The 26,419-nt window shown below is 57.2% G+C and overlaps 1 protein-coding gene across 2 annotated transcripts; it reads right to left on the bottom strand.

The window, feature by feature from the left end:
• Positions 1-124: 124 nt before the first annotated feature.
• EVPL (envoplakin) lies at positions 125-22,203 on the bottom strand (the record flags this gene model as incomplete). Of its 2 annotated transcripts, none has more annotated exons than XM_080712242.1 (22): positions 125-3,568; positions 6,125-6,217; positions 6,315-6,425; positions 6,518-6,601; positions 8,230-8,380; positions 8,585-8,778; positions 8,887-9,025; positions 9,105-9,283; positions 11,661-11,824; positions 12,025-12,122; positions 12,282-12,436; positions 12,623-12,769; positions 13,088-13,213; positions 14,931-15,026; positions 15,121-15,228; positions 15,316-15,477; positions 15,615-15,653; positions 15,798-15,923; positions 16,989-17,115; positions 17,202-17,356; positions 17,646-17,745; positions 21,958-22,203. In XM_080712242.1, 22 exons carry the CDS (start codon positions 22,065-22,067, stop codon positions 125-127), a joined length of 6,108 nt encoding a protein of 2,035 aa, XP_080568368.1. The 2 variants fall into 2 exon arrangements, with proteins under 2 accessions (XP_080568368.1, XP_080568367.1); XM_080712241.1 differs by having other exon boundaries at positions 11,661-11,809; positions 21,958-22,067.
• Between the last annotated feature and the right edge of the window lie 4,216 nt (positions 22,204-26,419).

Here is a 26,419-nt window from a genome sequence, read left to right on the forward strand (position 1 = left end):
GAGCCCAACACCAGGAACGTTTGAGTGATAAGACAGTGATCTGTGGGCGGAGGGCAGAGCCAATGCCTGGGCTTAGGTTACTGTATCAAGGGGGTGCACGGTGCCCCCCACTGCTTGGCCCCCGTCAGCGCACGCACGACAGCGGGAGGTTGGGGGAGGCCACGCGGTAGCAGCGGTAGCCTTCCAGGGCGGCTGGGAGGAGCAGCAGGCCGCTCAGCGGGTCTTTGCGGCAGCGCGCCATGGCCTCCTTGTAGCTCAGCCGTTCCTTGGAGAGGGGATCTGTCAGATCCTTCTCGTAGCTGGCCTCGTCCTGCAGCAGCCGGGCCAGGTCTTCGCTGATCATCCCGCAGAGCACGGCCTGTGGGACGGGGATGCGGCCCGTCCTCTTGGGGTCGATGAGCCCCCCGGTCAGGTGTTGCACCTGCAGGTGCGGAAGCACGCTCTCCTGCTGCATCCAGCCCTTCTGGATGGCCTCGCCCACCGACAGCCTCTTCTTGGTGACGGGGTCCTCGATGCCCGTGAAGGCCTTCTGGGCGTTGAGCAGCCGCTGCGTGCAGGCATTCTCAATCAGCCCTCTCTCCACGGCCTTGTGCACGGAGTACCGCTCGCGGCTCAGGAGATCCACGATGCCCCCCGTGGCCGCCTGGGCCTCCAGCAGCTTCTGCCCCGTGATGGGGTCCAGCATGTTCTTGGCCACGGCCGTCTTGATGTTGCATTTGTTGTCCGTGGTGGTGTCGTAGACTCCGGCGATGGGGAAGCTGTCGTCTGCCAGCCCGAGGGAGAAGCCGGGGGAGAAGAAACCGGAGCTCTGGGGCGCCGGGGAGCCCAGCGGGGACTTGGAGATGATGGAGCCAATGGAGAGGGAGGAGCAGGGCTTGCTTTCCCCGGCCACGAGCAGGGCGAACTCAGAGATGGGGAGGCGGCCGTCCTTGTACAGATGGTACTCCTCCTTGGAGATGCGACGACAGCGGAGGGCAGCCTCGATGGAATACTGCTTGCCGCTTTTCCGGTCCAGGAGCACGGACTCCCCCCCACAGGGGCCCAAGGTGGTGACCTCCTCCCAGTCACACTCGAGCTCCTGCAGCTGGAGGTACTGGCCCCTGTCGATGATGCCCCTCTTGTAGGCCTCGTACGGGGACATGTCGTTCCCGGTCTCGGGCTCCAAGATGCAGATCTTGGTGGAGAGATTGGTCTCCCGCGTCTGGGTCTCCTGGCTCACCTCCTCCCGGCTCACCTTGGCGTGCAGGTCCCGGAGGGTCCTCTCCTTCTCGTAGATCTGGTCCTTCTCCTGGAGAATGGCGGCCTCCAGCTGCGAGATGGCCTGGCCCCTCTGGGCCGCCTTCTGCCGCTCGCTCTCTGTCTTCCGGCTGAGCAGCTTGGCCTCCTCCTCCAGCTGCAGCGTCTTCTGCTGCTTCTGTCGCTCCAGCCCCCGCAGCTCCTGCCGCAGCCGCCCGCACTCCTGGCCGGCCTGGTCCCGGGCCTTCTGCAGCTGGGCCTCCTCCTGGGACCAGGTTCTCTTCAGAGCCTCGGCCTTATCAATCCGCTCCCGCAAGCTCCGCACCTCCTCTTCCCGGGCCTGGCGGGCCCCTCGCTCCCTGGTGAGCATGTCCCACACCCGGGCCCGCTCGCCCTCCAGCACCTGGTCCTTCTGCACCCGGATCACCTCCTTGTAGATGGTCTTCTCCTGCGATTTGGTCTTCTGGAGGACGTCGATCTGCACCTGCAGGTTCTTGCACTCCCGATGCAGCTCCGTGGCTTTCGTCTTCTCCTGCTCCAGGTCCCGCCGCAGGGCTTCCGCGGACCGCTCCAGGTCCGGGTCCTTCTCCAGCTTGACCACTTCCTCCATGATGATCTTCTCCTGCACGGCAGGAGGCCGCTTCTCCAGCTCCTGGATGCGCAGGGTCAGCTGCCGCAGCTCCCGCTCAGTAGCCAGCTTCTTGCTGCGGTCCTCCGGGAAGCTCAGCAGGCCCTCCTTCTCCTCCACGCCGGCTCGCAGCTGCTGCACCTCGCGCTCCAGCTGCCGCCGCCGGCCCACCTCCTCGTCCAGGCTGCGGCTCAGGCGGCTGTGGTCCTCGTGCAGCTTCGGGTCCTTCTGGGTGACCACCACCTCCTGCACCACCACCTTCTCCTCCGGCCGCCTCCGCTCCAGCAGCAGGTACTTGCTCTGCAGCTCGTAGACCACGTCCTCGGCAGCCCTCCGCTTCTGGGTGGCTTCCCGCACCTCCCGGCGCAGCCGCTCGGCCTCCTTCTCCAGCACCGGGTCCTTCTCGTGACGCACCACCTCCTTGTTCACCATCTTGGTCTCCACCTTGGACCGCTCCCTCCTCCACTCATCGCGCTCGCCCCGCAGCCGGATGAGCTGCTCCTGGCGGCGCCCGCTGGTGTTGACCAGCTCGTTGAGCTGAGCCTTGAGGCGGTCGATCTCCCGCAGCACCTCCGGGCTCCTCTCGTGCCTCACCACCTCCTGGATCACCTCCTTGTACTCCACCGTGGGCTTCTGGGCCCGCAGGACCGTGAGGTCGGGCAGCAGCGTCTCCACCTCCTTCTGCACGCCGCTCCTCTTGGCAGCCGTCTGCTGCAGCTCGGCCCTGAGCCGCGCGATCTCCTGCTCCGTCTCCGGGTCCACCTGAAAGATCTCGTCCACCCGCTCCTGCAGCTGCACCTTGGGCTTCTGCTTCTCCACCACGCTGTGCTTGGCCTGCAGGTCCCGGAGCTCCTGGGCCAGTGCCTCGTTCTTCCTTCGCTCCTCCTGCAGGAGGCTTCTCAGCCGGGAGCACTCTTGGAGGAGGCCTGGGTCCTGCTCCACCTTCTTCACCTCCTTCACGATGACCTTGGGCTCCACGGAGCTGATCGCCCGCTCCAGGTCTTCGATGTGAGCCCGCAGCTTGGCCACCGACTCCTCCGCCCCCTTCCGCCGCGCAGCGGCCTCCCCGATCTGCAGCCTCAGAGCCTGGGCCGCCTTGACCATTTCCAGGTCCTTCTCCACCTTGACCACTTCCTTCACCACGATCTTCTCCCTCACCATCGCCTCCTTCTGCTCAAGGGCCAGCAGCTCCTTCTTGAGCGCCTCCAGCTGGGCTGAGACGACAGCGTCCTCTCCCCGCAGGCGCTGGATCTCGCTGCCCAGCCGGGCCGCCTGGCAGTCCAAGCCGGGGTCTCTCTCCACCTGGGTGACCTCCTTCGTCAGAAGGTGAGGCTGCATGCTCCTCCTCTTGTTCTCCAGCTGGACCAGCTTCTGGGCCGCTGTCTCCAGGTCAGACTGCAGCCCCGCCCGCCTCTTGCCCTCTTCCTCCAGCTGGGACTTCACCCTGGACAAGCTGCTTTCCAGCTGCGGGTCCCGGTAGAACTCCACCACCTCCTTCTCCTCCAGCCTCTCCACTGGCCGCTGGGTCTTCAGCTGCAGCAGCCGGTGCCTCTGCTCCTCCAGCTCCCGCTGCACCTGGGCCACCCGCCGCCTCTCCTCCTCCAGCTGGGACTTCAGGGCCTCGGACGCCCGCCCTCCTTGGACTGGGATCTCAGACCCCTGCTTTGCGCCATATGTCACCGGGATGTCCTCACTGAGCTCCTTCTGCGAGCAAGAGGAGGAGGGAGGGTACACGTGAGGGGAGGGGAGGAGAGAGAGGACCCCATTTTTCATTATTATTATTATTATTATTATTATTATTACAGTACTGGGAACTATACCCAGGGGCATTCTATCTCTGAGCTACATCCCCAGCCCTATTTTTTATTCTTTATTTTGAAACATGGCCTCACTAAATTGCAGAGGACGTCACTAAGTAGCTGAGGCTGGCTGTGAACCTGTGATCTTCCTGTCTCAGCCTCCCAAGAACTGGGATTACAGGAGTGTGCCATTCTGTTGAGCTCTGTTTTCTTTCTTTTTTTTTTTAATTGTGAGACAAGAGCCTAATGAGACTCTTTTTCCAAATAAAAATAAATTAGGGCTGGGGTGTAGTTTGGAGGTAGAATGCCTCTGGGTTCAATCCCCAGTTTGTTTGCTTTTGGTGGTACTGGGGTTCCTGGAAGCCCTTCTACTTCCGGGCTACGCTCCCAGACCTATTTTTACATTTTTATTTGGAAATAGGCTCTCCTAAGCCAGCACGCGGCTGGCTTCGAACCTGCGGATCCTCCTGTCTCTGCCTCCCAAGCGCGGGGATGACAAGCGTGCGCCACCATGCCCGGCAAATCCCCAGTTTTTTAAAAAACATTTTGAGACAGGGCGTCAGGAGGTTGCCCAGGATGACCTTGACCTTGTGTTTTCCTGCCTTAGGCTCAGGGGAGCAGCTGGGGTTACAGAGGTGTGCCACTGTGCCCAGCAAGGGTGCAGATTTTGAGGAGACCCAGTCAATTTCATGGTATCAGGATGCAGGTTCTAGCCAAGTGTGCACTAGACACTGTGAACAAGACTGTTCCTTCTGACTGTGTGTGTGTGTGTGTGTGTGTGTGTGTGTGTGTGTGTGTTACTGGGAATGGAACTCAGGGGCATTCTACCTCCAAGCTACAACCCAGTCCTATTTTTTATTCTTTTTTTTTTTTTTTTTTTTTTTGGTGGTACTGGGGGTAGAACCCAGAGGCTTTCTACCTCCGGGCTATACTCCCAGACCCATCTTATATTTTATTTGGAAACAGGGTCTCACTAAGTTGCCGAGCGCCTCACTAAGTAGCTGAGGCTGCCTTCGAACCTGCGTGATCCTCCTGTCTCAGCCTCCCAAGCTTGGGGATTACAAGCGTGTGCCATCACGCCTGGCTTTTATTCTTTATTTTGAAACTGAGTTGCAAAGCACCTCATTAAGTATCTGAGGCTGTCCAACCTGTCTCAGCCTCCCATATGCTGGGATGACAAGCGTGCGCCACCACGCCCGGCTCCTTCTGACCCTCTTGCTCCCCCTTCCATCAGGCTCTCAGAAATTGGTTCATCCTCCTCCAGGAGATGCCGGAGTATGGCCCAGGGAGCGGAAGACTAGCAAGTCACGGGGTCATGGAGCACCCTTGGCTCTTGGTCTAACAGGGATGGAGACCCAGGTAGCCTGCTCCATTACAACGGGGTCCAAAGGCTAAAAAGAGTCTGGGCTGGGCGTGGTGGCGCACTCTTATAATCTCAGAACTTGGGAGGCTGAGACAAGAGGATTGAAAGTTTGAGGACCGCCTCACCAGGTAGTGAGACTCTCATCAACCCAGTGAGACCCTGTTGCAAAATCAAAATCAAAATCTGGGCATGGTCGCACACGCTTGTAATCCCAGTATTTGGGAGGCTGGCACAGGAGAATGGCGGTTCATGGAGAGCCTCAACTACTTAGTGAGGCCCTTTGTAACTCAGTGAGACCTTGTCCAAAGTAAAGAATAAAAAAAAATTGGGCTGGGAGGTGTAGCTCAGAGGTAGAAAGCCCCTGGGTTCCATTCCCAGTACAGAAAAAATAAATTAAAAAAAAAAAGCCAGGCATGGTGGCGCACGCTTGTAATCCCAGCATTCGGGAGGCTGAGACAGGAGGATTGCGGTTCACAGACAGCCTCAGCTACGTAGTGAGGCCTTTGCAACTCAGTGAGCCCCTGTTTCAAAATAAAGAATAAAAATATAGGTCTGGGGCTGTAGCTCAGAGGTAGAATGCCCCTGGGTTCCATCCCCAGTACCACAAAAAATAAAATTAAATAAACCGTGTGTGGTGGCGCACGCTTGTAATCCCCACGCTTGGGAGGCAGACAGGAGCATCGCGCAGGTTCGTAGCCAGCCTCGCTGGCTTTAGAGACCCTGTTTCCAAATAAAAATATAAAAATAGGTCTGGGAGTGTAGCCTGGAGGTAGGAGGGCATCCAGGAACCTCAGTACCACCAAAAAAAAATTAAATTAAATAAATAAAAATAAAGAGTTTGGGAATTTTCTGTGCTTCTGGGATCAGAGGTCCCGTCCCTATTGAAGGACTCTCCGGTGGCTACACTGTGACTTCACTGAAGGGCATATCCCTCCAGGCCCTGACTGGGATGGACGCCAGCCTGTAAGAGCTTCTGGGAGAAGACTGCAGTGAGGCCTATCCAGGGTTTGCAGGCTGCAGGGGACGCGGAAGGGAAGACAGCCAGGTCAACACTGGCCAGCCTGGCTATAGAGGAGCGCCAGTGGGCATCGTCTGTACCTTCTCCAGCATTTTTCTGGCGAACTCCAGTTGGTGCAGCTGCTGCTGGTGGGCAGCTGCGGCCTCAGTATAGGCCTTGGCGAGGCTCTTCTCCTGGGGGGGCAAAGGGGGAAGAGGAAGGGGAGTCAGCTCCTGCCTCTGAGGCTGTGGCCCTGCAGCCAGGGAACCGGCCTGCTGGCGCCCCTCTCACCTGGGCCTGGATGCTGTCCTGCAGGGGGGCCACTCGGGGTTTCTTGGGTGCTGATGCTGCCAGGGTGGGCTCCAGGGAGCAGCGGTAGGTGTCTGCATACAGCCTGTATTCCTGAGCACGGAGAGAAGTCAGTGGGAGAGGCTTGGCATGGGGCTCCGGGGCTGGAGGATGACAACCAGGAAACGGGGAATGCAAGTACTGACCTGGAGAGCAGCCTGCAGGTCCTGGGAGAGGCGGGACACTGTGGCCCTCTCCCGCTCTCGGCCCTGGATCTCCTGCGTCAGCCTCTGCCAGGGACAGAGTCGGGGAGACTGGGTCAAGACCCTTGCCCTGCCTCCAGGCTCAGGTGCAGCCAGCACCTCCAGGGTCAGAGAGGACAGGAGAGGTTGCCGGAAGACCTGGGAAGTCTCTCCTCCCCCGACACCATTTTCTTTGGCCTTTCTCTTCTTGGAAGACTCTCTCTCTCCTGCCTGGTGCCCCACAGGACTCTGTCCTGTCTGGGCGGCTCTGGCAGTTCTTCCAGATGGGCAGCAGAACCCCAGAGGGCTTTCTAGCCCACAGACCTGCAGGGCCCACCTGTACAATCTGACTCAGCAGGTCCAGGGTGCACCTGAGAAAGTGTTTCAAACACATTCCCAGCAGACACTGATGCTACAGGCGCAGGGACCTCCCTTGGAGAACCACTGCTCGTCCACGACACTCACCCCGGACCTGTGTACTCCCCTGGGAACTTATTTTGGGTACTTCGAATTGAACCCAGAGAAATTCCACCTCTAAGCTATATTTCCAGACCCTCTTTTTTGTATAATACTGGGTATTGAATCGAGGGGCATACTACCTCCAAGATATATCCCCAGTCCTTTTTATTTATTTTTAAAATGTATTATTATTATTATTATTATTATTATTATTATTATTATTATTATTTTGGTACTAAGGATGGAACCCAGGGGCATTCTGCCTCCAAGCTACATCTCCAGCCCTATTTTTCTTTTCTTTTTTCCTTTTTTTTTTTTTTTGGTGGTACTGGGGTTGGAACCCAGAGGCTTTCTACCTCCTGGCTATACGCCCAGACCTATTTTATTTGGAAACAGGGTCTCACTAAGTTTCTGAGAGCCTCACTCAGTAGCTGAGGCTGGCTTCAAACCTGTGAGATCCTCCTGTCTCAGCCTCCCAAGCGCGGGGATTACAAGCGTGCACCCCCACACCCGGCTTTATTCTTTATTTTGAAACAGGGTCTCACTGAGTTGCAAAGGGCCTAAGTAGCTGAGGCTGGCCATAAACCACAATCCTCCTGTCTCGGCCTCCCAAATGCTGGGATTACAAGTGTGCACCACCACGCCCGGCTTTTATTCTTTATTTTGAAACAGGGCTTCACTAGGTTGCTGAGTCTCACTAAATTGCTGAGACTGGTCTTGAACCTATTATCCTCCTGTCTCAGCCTCCCAAGTACTAGGATTACAGATGTGCGCTGCCACGCCTGGTTCACCTGGGAACTTAAAGCAACTGACCCTCTGACCCAAGGATGCTGGGGAGGGGTCACAGCCTCAGCTACTTAGTGAGGCCCTCTCTTGCCTGGATCTCTGCCCTGCTTCCTCGGGGGTCTCCCTGTCTCCATCCCCACCCCCTCCTACAGCCATTTCTTGCTTGGAGTCACAGACAACTTTCAAACACCAATCGGAGGGTGCCCCTTGACCAGGGACTCCTCATGTCCCAGAGTAGAATTCAGCCTCCCTTCCAAGCCTGGAAGGACGTCCACTGGCCAGCGCTGCTCAGAGATGGAGGGCTCTAGGTGGGGGCCTCTGGTCTCAGCCAGGAGGCCTTGGTGTGCTTTTGACACCGTCCACTAGGGGGCGACAAGTGCATGGGCTGCTGGGAATACAGTGTAGGGGGGCAGGCCAGGATGGCACCTCACCTGCTGTGCTTGCAGCTTGTAGGCAATCTGGCTGGGCCCATCGCCGGGGCACACCTGGTTGTGGGGCAGGTGCTCCAGCCAGGAGCTCAGGTTGTCCCTGCTGTTCTTGAACTGCTGGTAGGAGAGGCTGATGTCCTGCACCATCTTTTCCCTGCAGAAGGCCCAGAGCGGAGATGAGAACTGCCCTCTAGGGACAGATGTGGGGTCCTCAGGGGAGCTGGTGGCTGTCCCTTCCTGGGGGCCGGTCAGGCCAGAGCCATCTCTCTGACCCTGCACTAGGGCTGGGGCTTCAGAGGCGCTACTCAGGGAGGTAAGTGTGATTAGGAGCTCGAGAGGGCAGGCGGCTAACACTCACCGCAGGTCCACCTGGTCCCCCACAGCGTAGTAGCGGTCGGTGAGGACCCGCACCTGGCGCTGCTGGCGGGGCAGGTCTTGGCAGAATTCCTGGAAGTGGTTCTGCAGGGCGCTGCACGCGTGCTCGGTGGCCTTCAGCTGGCGGTGCAGCCCCAGCACACAGGCCTGCTGTTCCAGCAGCTCCCTCCGCTGACGCTGCAAGGGGAGGGGACAACCTGGAGGTTCAGGGGGACACCATGTCCACTCCCCTGCCTGTCCCCAAATGCCTGGCTACGCTGCGCCCTGCCTCTCACCAGCCCCTACCTGCAGCTCGCTGACCCTCTCCTGCAGAGCTCCCGGGCCATCGGGGATGGGGCCCTCCTGCGCCAGGATGGACTCAAAGCCTTGGATGACCTTGTCCGCATCCTGGATCTGCAGCTCCAGACCCAGGGCAGCCTTGGCTCTGCGGGAGGAGGCAGAGGTCAGACAGCTCCTGGGCCACCCCCTGCTCCCTACGCCGCAGCCCTGGCCCGGGCACTCACTTCTCCCCATAGAGGGTGCACAGGGTCTGCACGTCGCTGAACTTGTTCCTGACATTGTTCAGGAACACAGGCAGTTGCAGGGCAGCTGGGCCCGTGGGCTGTGCAGACAGATACGCCTCACACTCCTGCTGGGCTGCCTCCTTCTCCGTTCCCAGGCTTTGCAGGCGCTGGGCTGTGTCCTGGGGAGGAGGACGGAGTCAGGGATCTCTGTGCCCACAGAGGCAGGAGAGGGTGGTGGGTACAAGTTCATACTTGGGCCTTGCCCTGCAAGTCCCCACGTGCACGAACTTGCATAGCAGGCCTGACACTCAGTCTCTTCCTCTACGAAATGACAGAGGGGAGGATGAACTGAGATGCGGGTGTCAGGCACTCAACAGCGAGGCCCGGCCCACTGTCGTCTCCTTGTCACTATCATGCTCACAGAACCTTCAAGCTGCACGTGGTGGCGCACGCTTGCAATCCCAGTACTTGGGAGACGGAGCAGGAGGATCACACAGGTTCGAAGCCAGCATTGCTGGCTTAAGAGACCCTGTTTCCAAATAAAAAGTATAAAACAGGTCTGGGAGTGTAGCCCAGAGGTAAAAGGGTGTCCAGGAACCCCAGTACCACCAAAAATAAATAAATAAATAAAAATAAAAATAAAATAAAACGGAGGGTATAGCTTGAAGGTAGAGTGCCCCCGGGTTCAATACACAAAAGTAAAATAAAATCATCAGGTCCTCCACCCTGACTCTGGCTCGAGGACTGGGCTGAGGAGCCGTGGCTCTGTCCTGTCTCTGCCCCTAGCCTCTAGTCAGTGACTCGCGGCCTGTTCTAAGTCACGCTTCAGCAAAGGCTCTGCTGGGCGCTTAGACTGTCCCATCAACTGGGCCTCTCAGGGCCCCTGACACTGCTGACTCTCCAGGTGCTGCGTCCTCAAAACCCCAGGACCAGCTGGGCGCAGCGGCACACGCTTATCATCCCAGTACTTGAGACGCTGAGATAGGAGGATCGCAGGTTTGAGACTAGCCTCAGCAACTCAGTGAGGCCCTCTGCAACTTACTGAGACCCTGTTTCAAAATAAATAAAATAGGGCTGCTCAGATCTGGTGGCGCAGGCTTATAATCCCACTACTTAGGAGGCTGAGACGGGAGGATCGCAGGTTTGCAGCCAGCCTCAACTACTTAGCGAGGCTCTCCACACTTAGTGAGACCCTGTTTTAAAACAAAAATCAGGGATGGCTCCAGATCAGCGCACTCAACAACCCACCAGGCTCCAGAGAGGAGGGGTGGACAGGGAGCTGAGAATTAAAAATAAATAAATAAATAAATAAATAAATAAAATAAAACAAAAATTTAAAAATCAGGCTGGGGGTATAGCTCTGAGGTAGAATGCCCTTGTATTCAATTCCCAACACCACACACACAAACAAATAGGGCTGCTCAGGGTTGAAGCTGGGGCTGTACCTCGAAGCATAGCTGGGTTCAATCCCCAGCACCAAAAAAACAACAGAAACAGAGCCGGGCGTGGTGGCGCACGCTTGTAATCCCAGCATTTGGGAGGCTGAGACAGGAGGATCGCGGTTCACATACAGCCTCAGCTACTTAGTGAGGCCCTTTGCAACTCAGTGAGACCCCGTTTCAAAATAAAGAATAAAAAAAAATAGGGCTGGGGGTGGAGCTAGGAGGTAGAATGCCCCTGGGATTCAAACCTAGCACCGCAAAAAAAAAAAAAGCAAAGCCAACTCCAGGATCTATTTTGGTGGCATCCTCAGCTATCAGACACAGTGGGAACCACTATACCCTGGGGCAGCCAGTGGGCCCTGTGCCCTCCCCGGGGCCATGCCCAGCTCATTCTCCAACCCAGAGGGCTTCTCCAGGACCCCCAGAGCACCTGGCCTTGGAAGCCCCTCCCACCCCGCCCTGCCCCTACCCCAGGCTGAGCTGCCAGCCGCAAACATCTGCACCACAGGGAGGAAGGGATAACAGGCTGAACAGTCCTGTGAACAGCATGGTTCACATTTTTTAAAACCAAACACAAGCGATATATTTGAGCAGAAACCGGTTTGGAAGGGTAAAGAGACGACTGCTCTCGGGATGGGAAAGGGCAGCTTCCGCTCCTGGCACTTTTAGGGCGCCAGGTTCACATGGCAGAGAAGCTGGCCTTTGGTAACAGTGCTTATACAGCGCTGTCACCTCTTCAGGAAGGCCCCCACCCCCAGCGAGCCAGGAGAAACGCCTCCTAAAATGCCGGGGCTTCCCCGCTGCTCTCAGAACCTTCACCAGAGAACCCCTGGGCCCGGGCCTCTACGAGGTTCTGCCAGAACCTTCCTGGGCATCAATCTCAGGAGGACCAGAGGAACTGGGTACTATCAGGCTGGGTTCTTCAGGGACGAGGAAATGGAAGCGACTTGCCCAAGGTAACCGAGCCCTCAGTGGAGGAGCTGGGGTGGGGACCTTCTTGTGTGAGCCGTGGACTGCCCTCTCCTCCTCCACCTCGGGTGGTGGTGGCTGCTCTGGACTGGCCTTATCGACCCCTGAACAGCGCGCACCCCGCCCCCGCTGGCCTCTCTCCAACCTCCTGGCTGCGGATGCGGCCCTCCAGGTCCTCCAGCGCCGCGGTGCGGCTCAGTGGGGTCCGCACCCAGGCCACCACCTGCTGCTCTATCTGCCCCAGGTCCTTGTCCAGCTGGGTCATCTGTGTCAGGAGCTTCTGGGCCTGTGTGGCTGGGAGCAGAGGTGCTGGTGAGCGCCTGGGGCCCAGCTCAAGTCTCCTAAGCAAGGACGGGGCAGCCCCAAGCGCCCAGGAGATGCAGTCCTCAGAGAGATGTCCTGAACCCAGGCCGGCCCTACCCATCACTGCCTCCCCGCTCCCGGCAGCCAGAGAAGAAAAGCCAGAGTCCTCTTCTCCAGCGACCCCAGCCCCCGCCAGCCCTCAGTACCGTTCTGGCCAGGCCCCGAGGGCTCCGTGATGCTGGCCTCTAGGCTGCTGTGGACTGTGGCCAGTTTCTCCTTCAGGGCCTGCAGCTCCGAGGCCAAGCTGAAAGGAGGAGGAGATCAGCAAAGGATGGCCTCCTCTCTCTCTCCCTGGCCTCCCCAGCTGCCCTGGGGGAAGGCGTGGCTGGCAGCGGTCTGAGGGCAATGGCCATGGCTGCCACAAGGCCTGGTCCTGCCCCCAAGCATCCCTAGCCAGACCCACCTGGAGGCCCGGGCCATGGCTTCTGGGTCTGGGGCTGGGATGCAGAGGCAGGTGGCCGGGGCACTCTTGGTCTCCCCGCCCGGACCCTGTACCACCCAGGTGTGTGGATCCGTGTTGTCCATCAGCGTGTACCTCTCTCCCCGCAGCAGCTGCACCTGGGGACAGGTGGGGCAGGCCAGGGTCAAAATGGGGAGGGGCTGGGGACAGGGCAGGAGGTGCTGGGGTGCAACAGAGCTCAGAGGGGTGGCCGGGCAGGGGAAGTGCAGGGTGGGGGCAGAAGCCGGCTGGGGCTGGAGCAGGGTGGGGATGAGGCCGGGTGGGCGAGGCAGGCAGAGCTGTACTTCTCCCGAGTCCCAGTCGCAGATGCTGTCCACTTGCAGGGGCTTCTGGGGCGGGTGCCTGCGCTTCGGCAGAGGGGCCACCTTCTGGCTCTGCCGCTTCAGGTCCCCGATGGCCCTCTCGGCCACCGCCAGCTGCTTCTCCTCTGCCTGCCAAGGGCCCAGGCAGTGGAGGGGGGTCAGGTCAAGCTACACTGGAAGCCACCTGCCCCGTGTTCACCCCCCCAGGAGGGCCAGCGGCCGGCCTTCATCATGGCAGCGTTCTGAGATGGCAAAGTAGGAGGCCCTCCTTGTGGGATCAGGTTCTGGGATCTCCGGAGAGGAAGCTCTCCCCGGCTCCCTGGACACATTACGAATGGAGAAACCAAGGTCAACAGCGCACAGGGGCCTCAGCTGGACAGCCCTCCCCTGCTGGTGCGTTCCCAGGTCCCTAGTCCCAGGTCCCATGGCCTGGCCAGTCCTCCTCACCTCCAGCTGTCGCAGCAGCTCCCTGGGCGAGCAGGAGGAGCTCCCCGAGGCCGGGCTGTACTTGGTATCTAAGTTGGAGCTGAGCTTCACCAGGGTCTGGCTGACTGAGTCGGCTTCTTCCTGGAACTGAGGTCACTGGGTGGTCAAGGGCAGAGCCAGGGGCACCTTGCTGGCCACTGACCCTGCAAACCAGCTCAATGCAAATAAGGCTAAAAGAAAGCCAGCTATGCTGAAACCAGGTCCACCTCAGGTGCCTAATCAAAACCAGGACACTGACCCAGGCAGTGGGGCCTTTCTAAGCTGGAATGTCTGCACGTTTGGGGTTCTCTAAATTTATTTAGCCGGGCGTGGCGGCGCACGCTTGTAATCCCAGCGCTTGGGAGGCTGAGACCGGAGGATCGCGGTTCACGGCCGGCCTCAGCTACTTAGTGAGGCCCTTTGCAACTAAGTGAGACCAGGTTTCAAAATAAAGAATAAAAAATAGGGCTGGGGGTGCAGCTCGAAGGTAGAATGCCCCTGGGTTTTATCCCCAAACAGCAAAAAAATTTTATTTATTTACTAATTTATGTTGGGGGTTCTGGGAATTGAACTCAAGTGCTTTCTACCTCTGAGCAATACCCCCAGCCTTATTTATTTATTTATTTATTTATTTATTTATTTATTTATTTATTTAATTTAGCAGTACTGGGGAACTGAACCCAGGGGCATTCTACCTCTGAGCTACACCCCTAGTCCTCTTTTTCTTTTTCTTTTCTTTTCTTTTTTTTTATTTTTATTTTTTGTGTGTGGTACTGGGGATGGAATCCAGGGACATTCTACATCCGAGCTACACTCAGCCCTGTTTTTTTATTCTTTATTTTGTTTGTTTGTTTGTTTATTTATTTATTTTTGGTTGTACTGGAGTTCCTGGAAACCCTTCTACCAGGCTACACTCCCAGACCTATTTTATATTTTTATTTGGAAACAGGATCTCTTAAGGCGACAAGGCTGGCTTCGAGCCAGCAAGATCCTCCTGTCTCTGCCTCCCAAGCGCAGGGATCACAAGTCTGCTTTTATTCTTTATTTTGAAACAAGGTCTCATTGAGTTACAAAGGGCCGCACTAAGTAGCTGAGGCTGGCCACAAACCTGCCATCTTTCTGTCTCAGCCTCCCAAATGCTGGGATTACAAGCATGTGCCACCACGCCCATCTTATTCTTTTATTTTGGAACAGAGCCTCACTAGTTGCTGAGGCTGCCTGCGACCCTGCAATGCTCCTGTCTCAGCCTCCCAAGAGCTGGGATTACAAGCCTGCGTGTACCACCCTACCTGACCACTACATTTAAATATCTTTTGTGTGTGTATGGTACTAGGGATTGAACTCGAGGGCATTCTACCTCTAAGTTGTGCCTGCCCAGCCCTATTTTATTTATTTATTGTGGTACGGGGGATTGAATCCAGAGGCATTCTACCTCCGAGCTATACCCCCAGCCCTTTATTTTTATTTTATTTATTATTATTATTATTTTATTTTTTATTTTTATTTTATTTTATTTATTTTATTCTTTATTTTGAAACAGGGCCTCACAAAATCGCCAAGGCTGGCCTCACTCTTGGGGGTCCTGTCTCAGCCTCCTAAGTACTGAGATTACAGGTGTTAGCCACCACCGGTGTGCGCCACCAAGCCCCTGTTAGGAATATATGCATGACTTTATTTCCTTTCTGAGACCTCCTCACAGGGTCACAGCGCTGTCTTTTTAGACGTGCCCGAGCTCTCAGGATGCCAGGTGACCTCAGCACCCTCCAGACACCTGTGCGCCCCAGGCAGTAGCCACCAGCCCGTGGCGCCCTGAGGGCGGGCTCACCCGGCGGTAGTCTTCCACGTGCTGCAGCTGGCTCTCCTGGCAGATGCACAGGTTCAGAAAGTTCTGCCACTCCATCTTCAGGGCCTCCTGGTGGACCTGCGAGGCATCACGGCGCTGGGACCGCGCCCCGCCCACCGGCCCTCCACCCCGCTGATTGGGCGCGCGCTGGGGCAGGGCGGGGCCTCCGCACCTGGATGGGCCCGACGGCCGGGTGCCCGAGCTCGGTCATGCGGTCGCCGTCGTCCTCCAGCTGGTTCACGCTCTGCTCCTGGGCCAGCAGCTTGTACTGCTTGAAATGCTGGGATGGGTGGAGCCGGGGCGTCCTTGAGCGCCGGGACGGCCGGGCCGCCCCACACCCACCCCGGCCTCTCCCCGCCAGGCCAACCTCGTACTCCCGCCGCACGCCCGCCGGGTCGGCCATGAGGTCGCTCCAGTCCTGCTCCAGGATGCGCTGCTGCTGCTCCGCCAGCGCGCTCAGCTGCCGCGTGCAGCCCTGCAGGTGCGTGTACAGGCTGCCCAGGCTCTGCCCGCGCCACGAGGCCGCCTTCTGTGCTCAGGACCGGGCCGCGAGGGTAGGGAGAGAACGGAGTGGCCCGAGGAGCCATCAGACACGTCATCCATCAGACACTGGGGCCCCATCAAGGACCCGGGGGCCAGGGCCTGCCCCGCCCTTACCCCACTCACCAAGAGGTCTCTGTATTGGCTCCGGATGGTGGCTGCGTCCTGCCTCGACCAAGGAGAAAAACACAGCCAGTGAGAGGCAGGTGCAGAGAGCCGTGCCCCCCACCTCCCCCAGAGGGCCAGCAGAGCCAGCTCCAGCTCCGACAGGGGGAGGGACTGGATTCACATCAGGGGTGGTCCACCCACCGGTCCCACCAAGGTCCGCAGCTGCTGCCCATAGGCCTCGATCTCCTTCTGCAGAATGTTGTGCTCCGCGATCTGCTGCTCCAGCTCTCCCATGCCTGGCCCGTACTGGCCCTCGCAGACCAGCTTCTGCAGAAGGGCCGACCACTCAGGCGCTGGGGGCTCAGTCCTGCCCGCAGGGCCCAACAGCACCGCTCAGGCCCTTCCTGAGTCCTCATGGGAAAAGCCCAGTGGGCCATTTGGCAGAGGATGGAGAGGCCAGGTGAGCAGCCTTGGGTGGATGGCCACTGCTCCCCCATGGAGACCTGCCATTCTATTTGGGTTTTGTTTTATTTTACTTAGAACTTTTTTTTTGGGGGGGGGGCGTCTAGGGATGGAACCCAGAGGCATTTGACCTCTGAGCTACACCCCCTGCCCAATTTTTTATTCTTTGTTTTGAAACAGGGTCTTACTGAGTTGCGGAGGGCCTCACTAAGTAGCTGAGGCTGTCCTCGAACCACATTCTTCCGGTCTCAGCCTCCCGAATGCTGGGATTACAAGCGTGTGCCACCATGCCCAACTTAACTTTTTTATTTTTGTACTGAGAATTGGACCCAGGGGCATTCTACCTCTAATGGGCATTCTCCTCAGCTCTATTTTACTTTGAAAAAGGGTCTCCCTAAGTTGCTGAGGCTGGCCTCGAACCAGCGAGCCTCCTATCTCAACCTCTCAACCACTGAGATTACAGGACGTGTGTCATCAGGCCCAGCGGATGTGGCATTCTGCCTGGTTCCAAAGGCGTTGGGATTCAGTCTCCCCTGCCTCCTGCCTGGACACCAGCCAGACCCTGGGAGCCTTGGCGCCCGGCTCCACCCATGTGTTTCCCACTGACCCTTCTCTGCCTTGGCGACACCCCTGCTGTAGTACTGAGGCACAGCTCCTCACCTGGGGACCAGTGTCCAGCAGCCTGGCTGAGCCCACCTATCCTGAAAACCCCGCCCTCTTCCAGCAGGAGACTTTGCTCCTTTCAGAATGTTCTGGCCCAGACAAGCCCCCCACTTCTCATGGCTGCTGCAGGGAGCCCTTTCTGACTGCATGGTCTGCTCCCTCCTAGACCTGGGGGGGCACCTCCAGGTTCAAAGTCAGGCCCGGGATAAGCGCAGCCTTGCTCGCTGATGGGGCTCGGGGCATCTCAGACCTTGGGGTGCCCCTGACCTGCTTCTGCTCCAGCACGCGCGCCCAGTCGACCCGGGACCCCACGTCGGGCGGCAGCACGATCTTCTCGTACAGGGCGCGGTACTCGGCGCACTCCTGGGTCACCCGCTCGTGCAGCTGTTTGATGCTGTTGGGGATAAGTGGGGGGCGGAAGGGTCAGGCTGGGCGGGGCCTTCCCCCCCAGGCCCTGACCGCGAGCCCCCCCACACTCACTCCTTCTCCATCTCCTCGGCCTGGGGGTGCTTGAGCCTCCAGGCCTTGTCCACATCCAGGAAGAGGTCTTTGAGCAGCACCTCGGCCTCCTTCAGGTTGCGGCCCGTTTCCTGCTGGTGCTGCAGGGCCTGGCCGTGCTCACTGTTCAGCTGGTCCTGGGGCAGGGCACGGAGGCTCAGCAGGGCCGGAGCCCCACGCCCTTCCCTGTATCCACCCTCACCTTGTCGCTGCCCGCCAGAGCCCAGCCTGGAACCCCAGCTGCACCGGTCCACCTCGGGGCCCCCCAGGCGGAGGGCCAGGGCATCTGTGCATTAGCACGGCAGAGAAGGAAAGCCCAGCCCCGGGCCCCCGTGTTTGGGAGTGGGAAGCGAAGGACTAGGGCGTCCAGCCCTCCTTCACCATGGCAGTGGGCACTCTGGAGCCCGTAGGCACAGCTGGCCTCACCTGTTGCAGCAGCTTCTGGGTCTCTAGGATGTCCCTCTCCACCTGGTCGGCATTGGCTTGCATGCGGGAGATAAGCAGGGCCAGTTCCTGGGTGGCAGCCCTGTTGGGGGTAGAGACATCATGGGGGAAAGAACTCCTGTGCTCACCAGTGGGGTCCCCTGCCTTCCCCCAGCCAGGCTGTCTGCCCGAGAGGGAGGAGTCCACGGCCTAGGGGACTGGGAGAGCCTCAGCCCAGGAGCGGGGAGAGCACTGGCCCCCACAGGAGGGTGAAGGTCAAGGGGCAGGTGCTGCTTGGGGGGAGGTGGACCTCAGATACCCCAGCTCTTGCCAGACAGCCTGGCAGCGAGGTACCGACCCCATCCAGGTATCTACCAGGCTGGCAGGTGGGTGGCCCAGGGAGCAAGCAGATGACCAGTTCGGCTGCCAATCTCTGAGATAGCCTGGCTGGGCCCCAGGAGGGGCGAGAGGGTAGGCAGCTGGCTGGGGGCTGGGGCACAGCAGGGTCTCACCCCAGCCCTGTCTTCCCTACCCATCCCTTTTTTTTTTTTTTTTTTTTGCGGTGCTGGGGATGGAACCCAAGGACATTCTACCTCCGAGCTCCACCCCCAGCCCTATTTTTTATTCTTTATTTTGAAACAGGGTCTCACTGAGTTGCAAAGGGCCTCACCAAGTAGTATCTGAGGCTGTCTGCAAACTCCAATTCTCCCGTCTCGGCCTCCCGAATGCTGGGATGACAAACAAGCGTGCGCCACCACGCCCGGCTCCCTACCCTCTTTCTAAGCGCCTGTGCCAGGGTCAAGGCTTCAGCAACCATCTAGAGGAGCCACACGGTGTTGGGGCAGGAGGCCAGGATGTGGCTGAGGCGGCCCAGTAGTCTCCAGACTCAGGGATTCAAAGCCTAGGGTGGGGCCTGACTTGCACCATTAGGAACCCGGGCATGCCCCCTGCATGTGCCCGGGCCCTTCCACCATGAACTCAACAGCCTCCCCAGTTCCTGCGGTATTGCCTGTACTGACCACGAGGGTCAGAGGGTCAAATGACACAGTGGTCCAGCTTCAGCGGCATGCACCCTGGAGCCATCACAGTCCTGGAGAGCTTTCACTTGGCTGGGCCCTCAACCAAGGGTCAAAGGGCAGGACCCCTGGGCAGAGGCACAGGGTCAGTGAAGACCCAACAGTTGGAAAGAACTATGTGGTCAAGAAGGCCCAAGTTGGCGGCCATGGTGGCTCACACTTGTAATCCCAGAGACCGGAGAGGTTGAGACAGGAGGATGGCAAGGTCAAGGCCAGCCTCAGCAACTTAGTAAGACCGTGTCTGAAAGGATTAAAGGGCTGGAGGTGTAGTTCAGTGGTAGAGTGTCCATGGGTTCAATCCCCAGTAGCCCCCCCACACCCCAGTACCATTTAAAAAAAAAAAAAAAGGCCCGCCGGGCGTGGTGGTGCATGCTTGTAATCCCCTCGCTTGGGAGGCGGAGACAGGAGCAGCCTCGCTGGTTTAAGAGACCCTGTTTCCAAATTTAAAAAATATATAAAATAGGTCTGGGAGTGTAACCTGGAGGTAGAAGGGTTTTTAGGAACCCCAGTACCACCAAATAAATAAATAAATAAATAAATAAATAAATAAAGCCGGGCGTGGTGGCGCACGCTTGTAATCCCTGTGCTTGTGAGGCTGAGACAGGAGGATCGCACAGGTTCGAAGCCAGCCTCGGCTACTTAGTGAGGCTCTCAGCAACTTAGTGAGACCCTGTTTCCAAATAAAATAGAAAAAAGGTCTGGGAGTATAGCCCGGAGGTAGAAAGCCTCTGGGTTCCACCCCCAGTACCACCAAAAAATAAATTAATTAATTAATTAAATAAAAAATATAAATAAATAATAAATGTCAAGCACAGTGGCACACGCCTATAATCCCAGTGACTCAGGAAGATAAGGCAGGAGGATTATAAGTTTGAGGCCAGTCTGAGTAATTTAGTATACAGTACCCTTGCATTCAATGCTAGTATCACAAAAGAAAAGAAGAAAAAGAAGGAAGAGGAGGAGGAGAGAAGAAGGAGAGGAGGAGGAGGAGGAGGAGGCCGCCTTCTCAGCTGGGTGCAGTGACGCACGCCTGTGATCCCTGTACTTAGGCTAAAACAGGAGAACCACGGGTTTGAGGCTCACTTCAACAAGTTAGTGAGGCCCTCAGCAACTCTGCCAGACCCTATTTCAAAATAAAAAGTAAAATAGGGCTGGGGATGTAGCTCAGAGGTAGAATACCCCTGGGTTCAATCCCCAGTACTAAAAAGAAAAAAAACTGCCGTGTGACCTTAGGGAAATCACTCAAACCTCTCTGTGCCTAAGATTCTTTACTTGTAAAGTGGGTTTTATTTATTTTTTAATATTTATGTATTTATTTATTTTGTGGTACTGGGGATGGAACCCAGGGGCATTCTACCTCCGAGCTATACCCCCAGCTCTATTTTGTTTATTCTTTATTTGGAAACAGGGTCTCAGTGAGTCGCAGAGGGCCTCACTAAGTGGCCGAGGCTGGCTGTGAACCCGAGATCCTCCCGTCTCAACCTCCCAATGCTGGGATTGCCAGCTTGCGCCACCACGCCAAGCTAGTAAGTATTTTTTTTTGTTTGTTTGTTTTGGTTTTTGTTTTGTTTTGCGGTACCAGTGATGGAACCCAGGGGCGTTCTACCTCTGAGCTACACCCCCAGCCCTATTTTTTTATTCTTTTATTTTGAAATAGGTCTCACTGAGTTGCAAAGGGCCTAGCTGAGGCTGACCGCAAACCTCAGTCCTCCTGTCTCAGCCTCCCAAATGCTGGGATTACAAGTGTGTGTGCCACCACGCCCGGCTACGTGGGGTTTTAATAATTGCTTCCACACAGCATTATTTAGTGTTAAAGGACTCCATCAGAAGCACCCAGCACAGAGAGCCTAGTGCTGAGTCAGCACCCAGTGTTAGTCCCACCCCACCCCACCCTGCTGCACAGAGTGTAAGCACCCTGAAGGCAGGGCCTGTGAGATCTGCTCACGCAGCAGCCCAGAGCCTGGGCCCCGCACACCACGCGAGCTCCGTGCGTGTGTGTTGCATGGGTGGGCTGCACAGGGTGCAGGCTGGAGGCCTCCCTGGGGTGGGCGGACGGAGCTACCCTGTCGTCCGCTCACACAGGAGCTGCACGCTCCACCCTGGGCTGGGCTCGGGTGCCCTGGGGAGGACAGGTCACTCCAGTGAGAGTCTTAACGGCTGTCTTTCCTGTCCGCCCAGGTGCCCGGCCTCTATGTCAGCACCCTGATCTCTATCAGGGTAATGGACACCCCCACCTGTCTTTCATCTTGCCTCTTCTTGGTTTTGTTTGTTTTTTCTTTTCTGTGGTACTGGGGAAGGAACCCAGGGGCATTCTACCTCTGAGCTAAAACCCCAGACCTATTTGTTATTCTTTATTTGGAAACAGGGTCTCCCTCACCAGTAGCTGAGGCTGGCTGAGAGGGGAGGTCCTCCTGTCTCAGCCTCCCGATTGCTGGGATTACAAGCATGCACCACCATGCCAGGCTGGCCTGTTTTTGTGGGGCACTAGAGTTTGAACCTAGGGGTGCTCTCCTATAGTACCCCTGCCCTTTTTATTTTTTACTTGGGATTGGGGTCTCACTAAGCTGCTGAAGGTTTCACTAAATTGCTGAGGCTGGCTTCAAATCTGCAATACCCCTGTCTCAGCCTCTTGAGCACCAGTATTACAGGTGTGCGCCAGGACATCTGGTTATCACTCTTATCTTGATTCCTAAGCACCTTGACGCCCCAGATCCGAGGAAAGGCCACCGCCTCCCCCTGCAGAGGGGCTGGAGCCACCGAGCAGAGATATGGAGGAGGCGCGGCACCCCCACACCCACATGGAGAGGAAACCCCAGCTCCTTAACAAGATGCACAAGGCCCAGGGCCTTGTGGGAGTGCTATAGCTTAGGTGGGACCTAGCCTCCCTGCACCCAGACGCCTGCCGGTGCTGCCCACCTGCGCCCGGGCCACCCCGCCAAGTGGAAGCTTGGGGGCAGAGCGGTGGACAGAGCCAGGCTCTCCTGCCCCCCCAGCCTCCAGTAGAAGAAAGCAGCTGCCCAGGCCTCTGTCCCTACTCTCCCGCAGCCCTGGAGACTGTGGAGAGCCCCAAGCTACCCTGTGCCCTGCTGTGGCAGAAGTCAGGCCTGGGCCAGCGGCCCCTGAGACAGGAGGAATCGCGACCCCAGTCCTAAACGGGCTGCCCAGCTCCAAGCTGCCGCCACCAGGGAACTGCAACATCTGGGCCGCACACCCCACCCCAGCACCCCAAGGCGGCTCACCTGCTGTGCTTGCTGGGGGAGCCCTTGGGAGAGCCCTTAGGGGACCCCTTGGATGGGGAGCCCTTGGGGGACCACTTCCCATGGGCGCCTTTGCTCAGCCCCTTGAACATGGTGGTGAAGGCTGGCGCCGGCTCGGGACGGCGCGCCGGCTGGGGAGGAGGCAGGCGGGCGGGTCCGTGCAGGCTCGCAGCTGGCGGGGCTCTGGCGAGGTGGGGCGGCGCGGGGAAAGGCAGTTTCTGGGGGGCCCCTCCCCGCAGGTGAGGTGGCCAGGCCTGGGCCGGGCTCAGCGCATGCCCCGCTGCCTGCACAACCAGTCTGGGAGGAAAGGGCCGGGTCCAGAGGGCGGGGCGCCCGGGCGACTCCCACGGAGGTCTGGACCTGTTACACCCACACGCCCAGAGGGCGCCAGGTCACACCCAGATGGGGAAATAGGCCGGCACAGCGGACACACACAGACACACACGCACATACGGGCAGACGCAGGCCCCAGCCCCGCTCGGTGACTCTCACACCTCCCCAGGGCCAGGCAGGCCCCCATCCACCGACCGGAGGTGGGGCCGCCCTGCCAGCACAGGGCCCGGCTCTCTGCTACTGGATGGTGCCCGAGAGGCAGTCACCCCACCCAGCTGGCACAAGGGGCACTTTTTAAAAGGGGGCACTAGAGCTGGGCGGTGGCACATGCTTGTAATCCAGTACTTGGGAGACCGAAACAACAGGATTGCAGATTTGAGGCCAGCCTTAGCTAACAACTTAGGCTCTGTTTCAAAATAAAGAATAAAAATAAATAAATAAGGCTGGGAATGTAGCTCCGTGGTAGAACGCCCCTGGGTTCAATCCCCAACACCACATAAAGGAGGTTACCAGAGCCGGGCATGGTGGCACAGGCCTGTATTCCCAGTAGTTGGGAGGCTGAGACAGGAGAATACAAAGTTCAAAGCAAACCTTGGCAACCTCGCAAGACCCTGTTTCCAAATAAGATATAAAATCGGACTTGGGCGTGAGGCTTGGAGGTAGAATGCCTCTGGGTTCAATCTCCAGTACCACCAGTAAAATAAAATATAAGTGAGTACCAGCCAGGCAAGACAGCACAGGCCTGGTAGTCTCAGTGCTTGGGAGGCTGAGACAGGAGGATCATAGGTTCAAGGTCAGCCTCAGCAGTTTAGTGAGGCTCTTAGCAAATTAGTGAGAACCTGTTTCAAAGTAAAAAAAAAAAAAAAAAGAGCCAGGCATGGTGGAAACTCACTTGTAGTCCTAGTATTTGGGCAGCTGAGACAGGAGGATAACAGGTTCGCAGCCAGCCTCAGCAACTCAGACTCTGCTTCAGAAATAAAAAATGAAATAGGGCTGAGGGTGTAGCTTAGATAGAACGCCCCTGGGTTCTATCTGGTGTGGTGGTGCACACTTGTCATCTCAGCATGAAGGAGGCTAAGACAGGATTGCGATTCGCGGACAGCCTCAGCTACTAAGTGAGGCCCTTTGCAACTCAGTGAGACCCTGTTTCAAAATAAAGAATAAAAAATTGGGCAGGAGGTGTAGCTCGGAGGTCAAATGCCTCTGGTCTGGGTTCCATCCCTAGACCCGTGGGAGGAAAAAAAATAGGACTGGGGGTGTAGCTCAGAGGTAGAATGCCCCTGGGTTCCATCCCCAGTACCGAAAAAACAAACAAACAAACAAAAAAAAAACAACAAAAAGTTGGTATTATCCAATTGGCTCCACAGGGCCTGACCAGCATCCCAAGGCCCCATTTCTGGGCTGGTCCAATTTTCATACTATTTGCCCAAGTGCATTAAGATACAGGTTGCTGGGGACCCTCGGAAGAGTCTCGGGCCAGCTCGACAGAGGCCAGGCCAGGATGGCCGCGGGACTCCCTCCCCAGGTGCCACCATTGTCGGCCCTTGGTGCTGCTAAGTCCTGCGCCCAGCAGAGCCTACTGGAAGCCCACGGTACTTGGCTTACTTCCTGGCTCTCCCCTCCCGCTCCCCCAGCAAGGCCTTTGTGGCTCCTACCAAGGCTGAGGGCGACAGTGATGCTGGTTTATTGGTCTTTTCCTTGAGGGCCAGGGCTGCAGCCTCAGGGGCTGCGGGGAGGGGACAGGCACCGACCCCTCACTCATCGCCCAGACCCAGTTTAGAAGCCCCTTCCACAGATGGGGGGCCATTCACCAGAATCCTTCTGAAAAACACACCGTTTTGGCAGAAGGAGGGCTGGGGAGGAGCAAGGCGGAGGGACACAGACAGGCTGGGTTTGAAGCTGGGACATCTTGGCAGGAGAGGAAGGCCCAGCCGACTAAGACCAAGGACAGAGGCTGAGTCTGTCTACGTGCCTGAGTGGGACAGAAGGGGACTGAGTTTCTCCTGATCAAGTCCAACTTTTTTTTTTTTTTTGGGTGGGGATTATACTTAGGATTATTCAACCTCTGAACTATACTCCAGCCCTATTTATTTATTTTATTTATTTTTATGGTACTGGGGATGGAACCCAGGGGCATTCTACCTCTGAGCTACACACCCACCCCTATTTTTTATTCTTTCTTTCTTTCTTTATTTTATTTATTTATTTTTTTTGGTGGTACTGGGGTTCCTGGAAGCCCTTCCGCCTCCGGGCTACACTCCCAGACCTATTTTTTTACATTTTCATTTTGGAAACAGGGTCTCCTAAGCCAGCGCGCGCGGCTGGCTTCGAACCTGCGCGATCCTCCTGTCTCTGCCTCCCAAGCGCGGGGATTACAAGCGTGCGCCACCACGCCCGGCTTATTCTTTATTTTGAAACAGGGTCTCACTGAGTTGCAAAGGGCCTCGCTAAGTAGCAGAAGCTCTCCACAAACCATGATCCTCCTATCTCAGCTTCCCACATGCTGGGATGACAAATATGTGCCCCCACGCCTGGCCCTATTTATTTTTTACTGGGAAACAGGGCTTGCTAAATTGCTATCGTCCGCCGGGCGTGGTGGCGCACACTCGTGATCCCAGCACTCGGGAGGCTGAGACAGGAGGATCGCACAGGTTCGAAGCCAGCCTCAGCTACTGAGTGAGGCTCTCAGCAACTTAGTGAGACCCTGTTCCCAAATAAAATATAAAATAGGTCTGAGAGTATAGCTTGGAGGTAGAAAGCCTCTGGGTTCCACCCCCAGTACCACAAAAAAATAAATAAAAAATAAATTGCTAACGTTCTCACTAAGTTTGCTTGAGGCTGGCCTGAATCTGTGATCCTCCCGTCTCAGCCTCCCAAGTATTGGGGTAACAGGATTGCACTACCACGCTTGGCTTTTTAGTTTTTCAGTACTGGGGAAGGGACCCAGGGTCTCAGGCATGCTAGGCAAGCACTCCGCCACGGAGCTCCATCCCCAGCCCCTGAGCCCCTTTTGGCCAGTCTCACAAACAAGCCATTGGCCCTGGCCCTGGCCCTGGAGGAGTCTGCCTGTTCTCTTCCCAAGGAGAAGGTGGCTGGGTGGGAGGCTGTGGGAGGCCCGCTGGAACAGGCAGAAACAGGAACCAAGACGGCCTGTAGTGTCCTCTCCTCCCTGCCCGGTGTGATTAGTGAGATGGCGCCAGAGATGAGAGGCTGCTCGGCCCCCTCCCAGCCCGCGCTCCACTTCAGTGCTGCTGACAGTGAAAATTTTCCTTCTAACCACCAGTGGCACGCCTGCACCCCACAGTTCTCAGAGGGGGCCAGTTGGTTAAGTGACAGCGGGGTCCTCGGAGGCCGGGCCTTCCTCCCAGCCTTCCTCCAGCCATGCAGCTGAGGCCCCGCGGCTGCCTTCACCTCTGAGATCAGGGCTCTTCTCGGGAGGTGGTGGCCGTGGGCCCGGGCAGGCGTTGGACGGTCTGAGCTCCACTCTGCAGAAACCCTCCTAGCAATAAATGAGCACTATGGGGGCTCCAGCACGCCCCAGGGACCAAGGGCTAACTGATTCACTGCTAGAAAAACAAGAGTCGACTTCCTGACATGACTGTCTGCTGCCAGATCAAATCAGACTGGCTCCCTAGATGAGCGCTGCAGGCAGGAACGCCTGGGCTCCCAGGTGAGTCACCCCTGGGGAATGCGCCCTCAGATGGCAGTGACCCTGGCCCCAACAATAAATCACAGCACAAAAGATAGGGAGCAAGGGAGACAGGGCTATCGCTCTGCTCCATCTCTGACCTCTCATCCTTGGGGCACTTAGAAGGCCAGGAAGGGCCAGCCACTGCCTTCACCTGGATAAGCCACACCATCTCTGTGTGTGCCCTGCTGCGTGTGGCTGGTGAGCATTTGAAGGTGCCTGGCGTGGTGGTGCACGCCTGTAATCTGGGTACTTGAAAGGCTGAGACAGGAGGACTGCAGGTTTGAGGCCAGCCTCAGCAATTTAGCGAGAGCCTATTTCAAAGTTAAAAATATAATAGGGCTGAGAGTATAGATCAGAGGGAGAATGCCCTTGGGTTCGGTCTTAATCCAATAAAAACAAAAACAAAAACACTTTTGGTGC

This window comes from Muscardinus avellanarius (assembly GCF_963383645.1).
Source record: "Muscardinus avellanarius genome assembly, chromosome: 16".
In the NCBI taxonomy this organism is placed as follows: Eukaryota; Metazoa; Chordata; class Mammalia; order Rodentia; family Gliridae; genus Muscardinus; species Muscardinus avellanarius.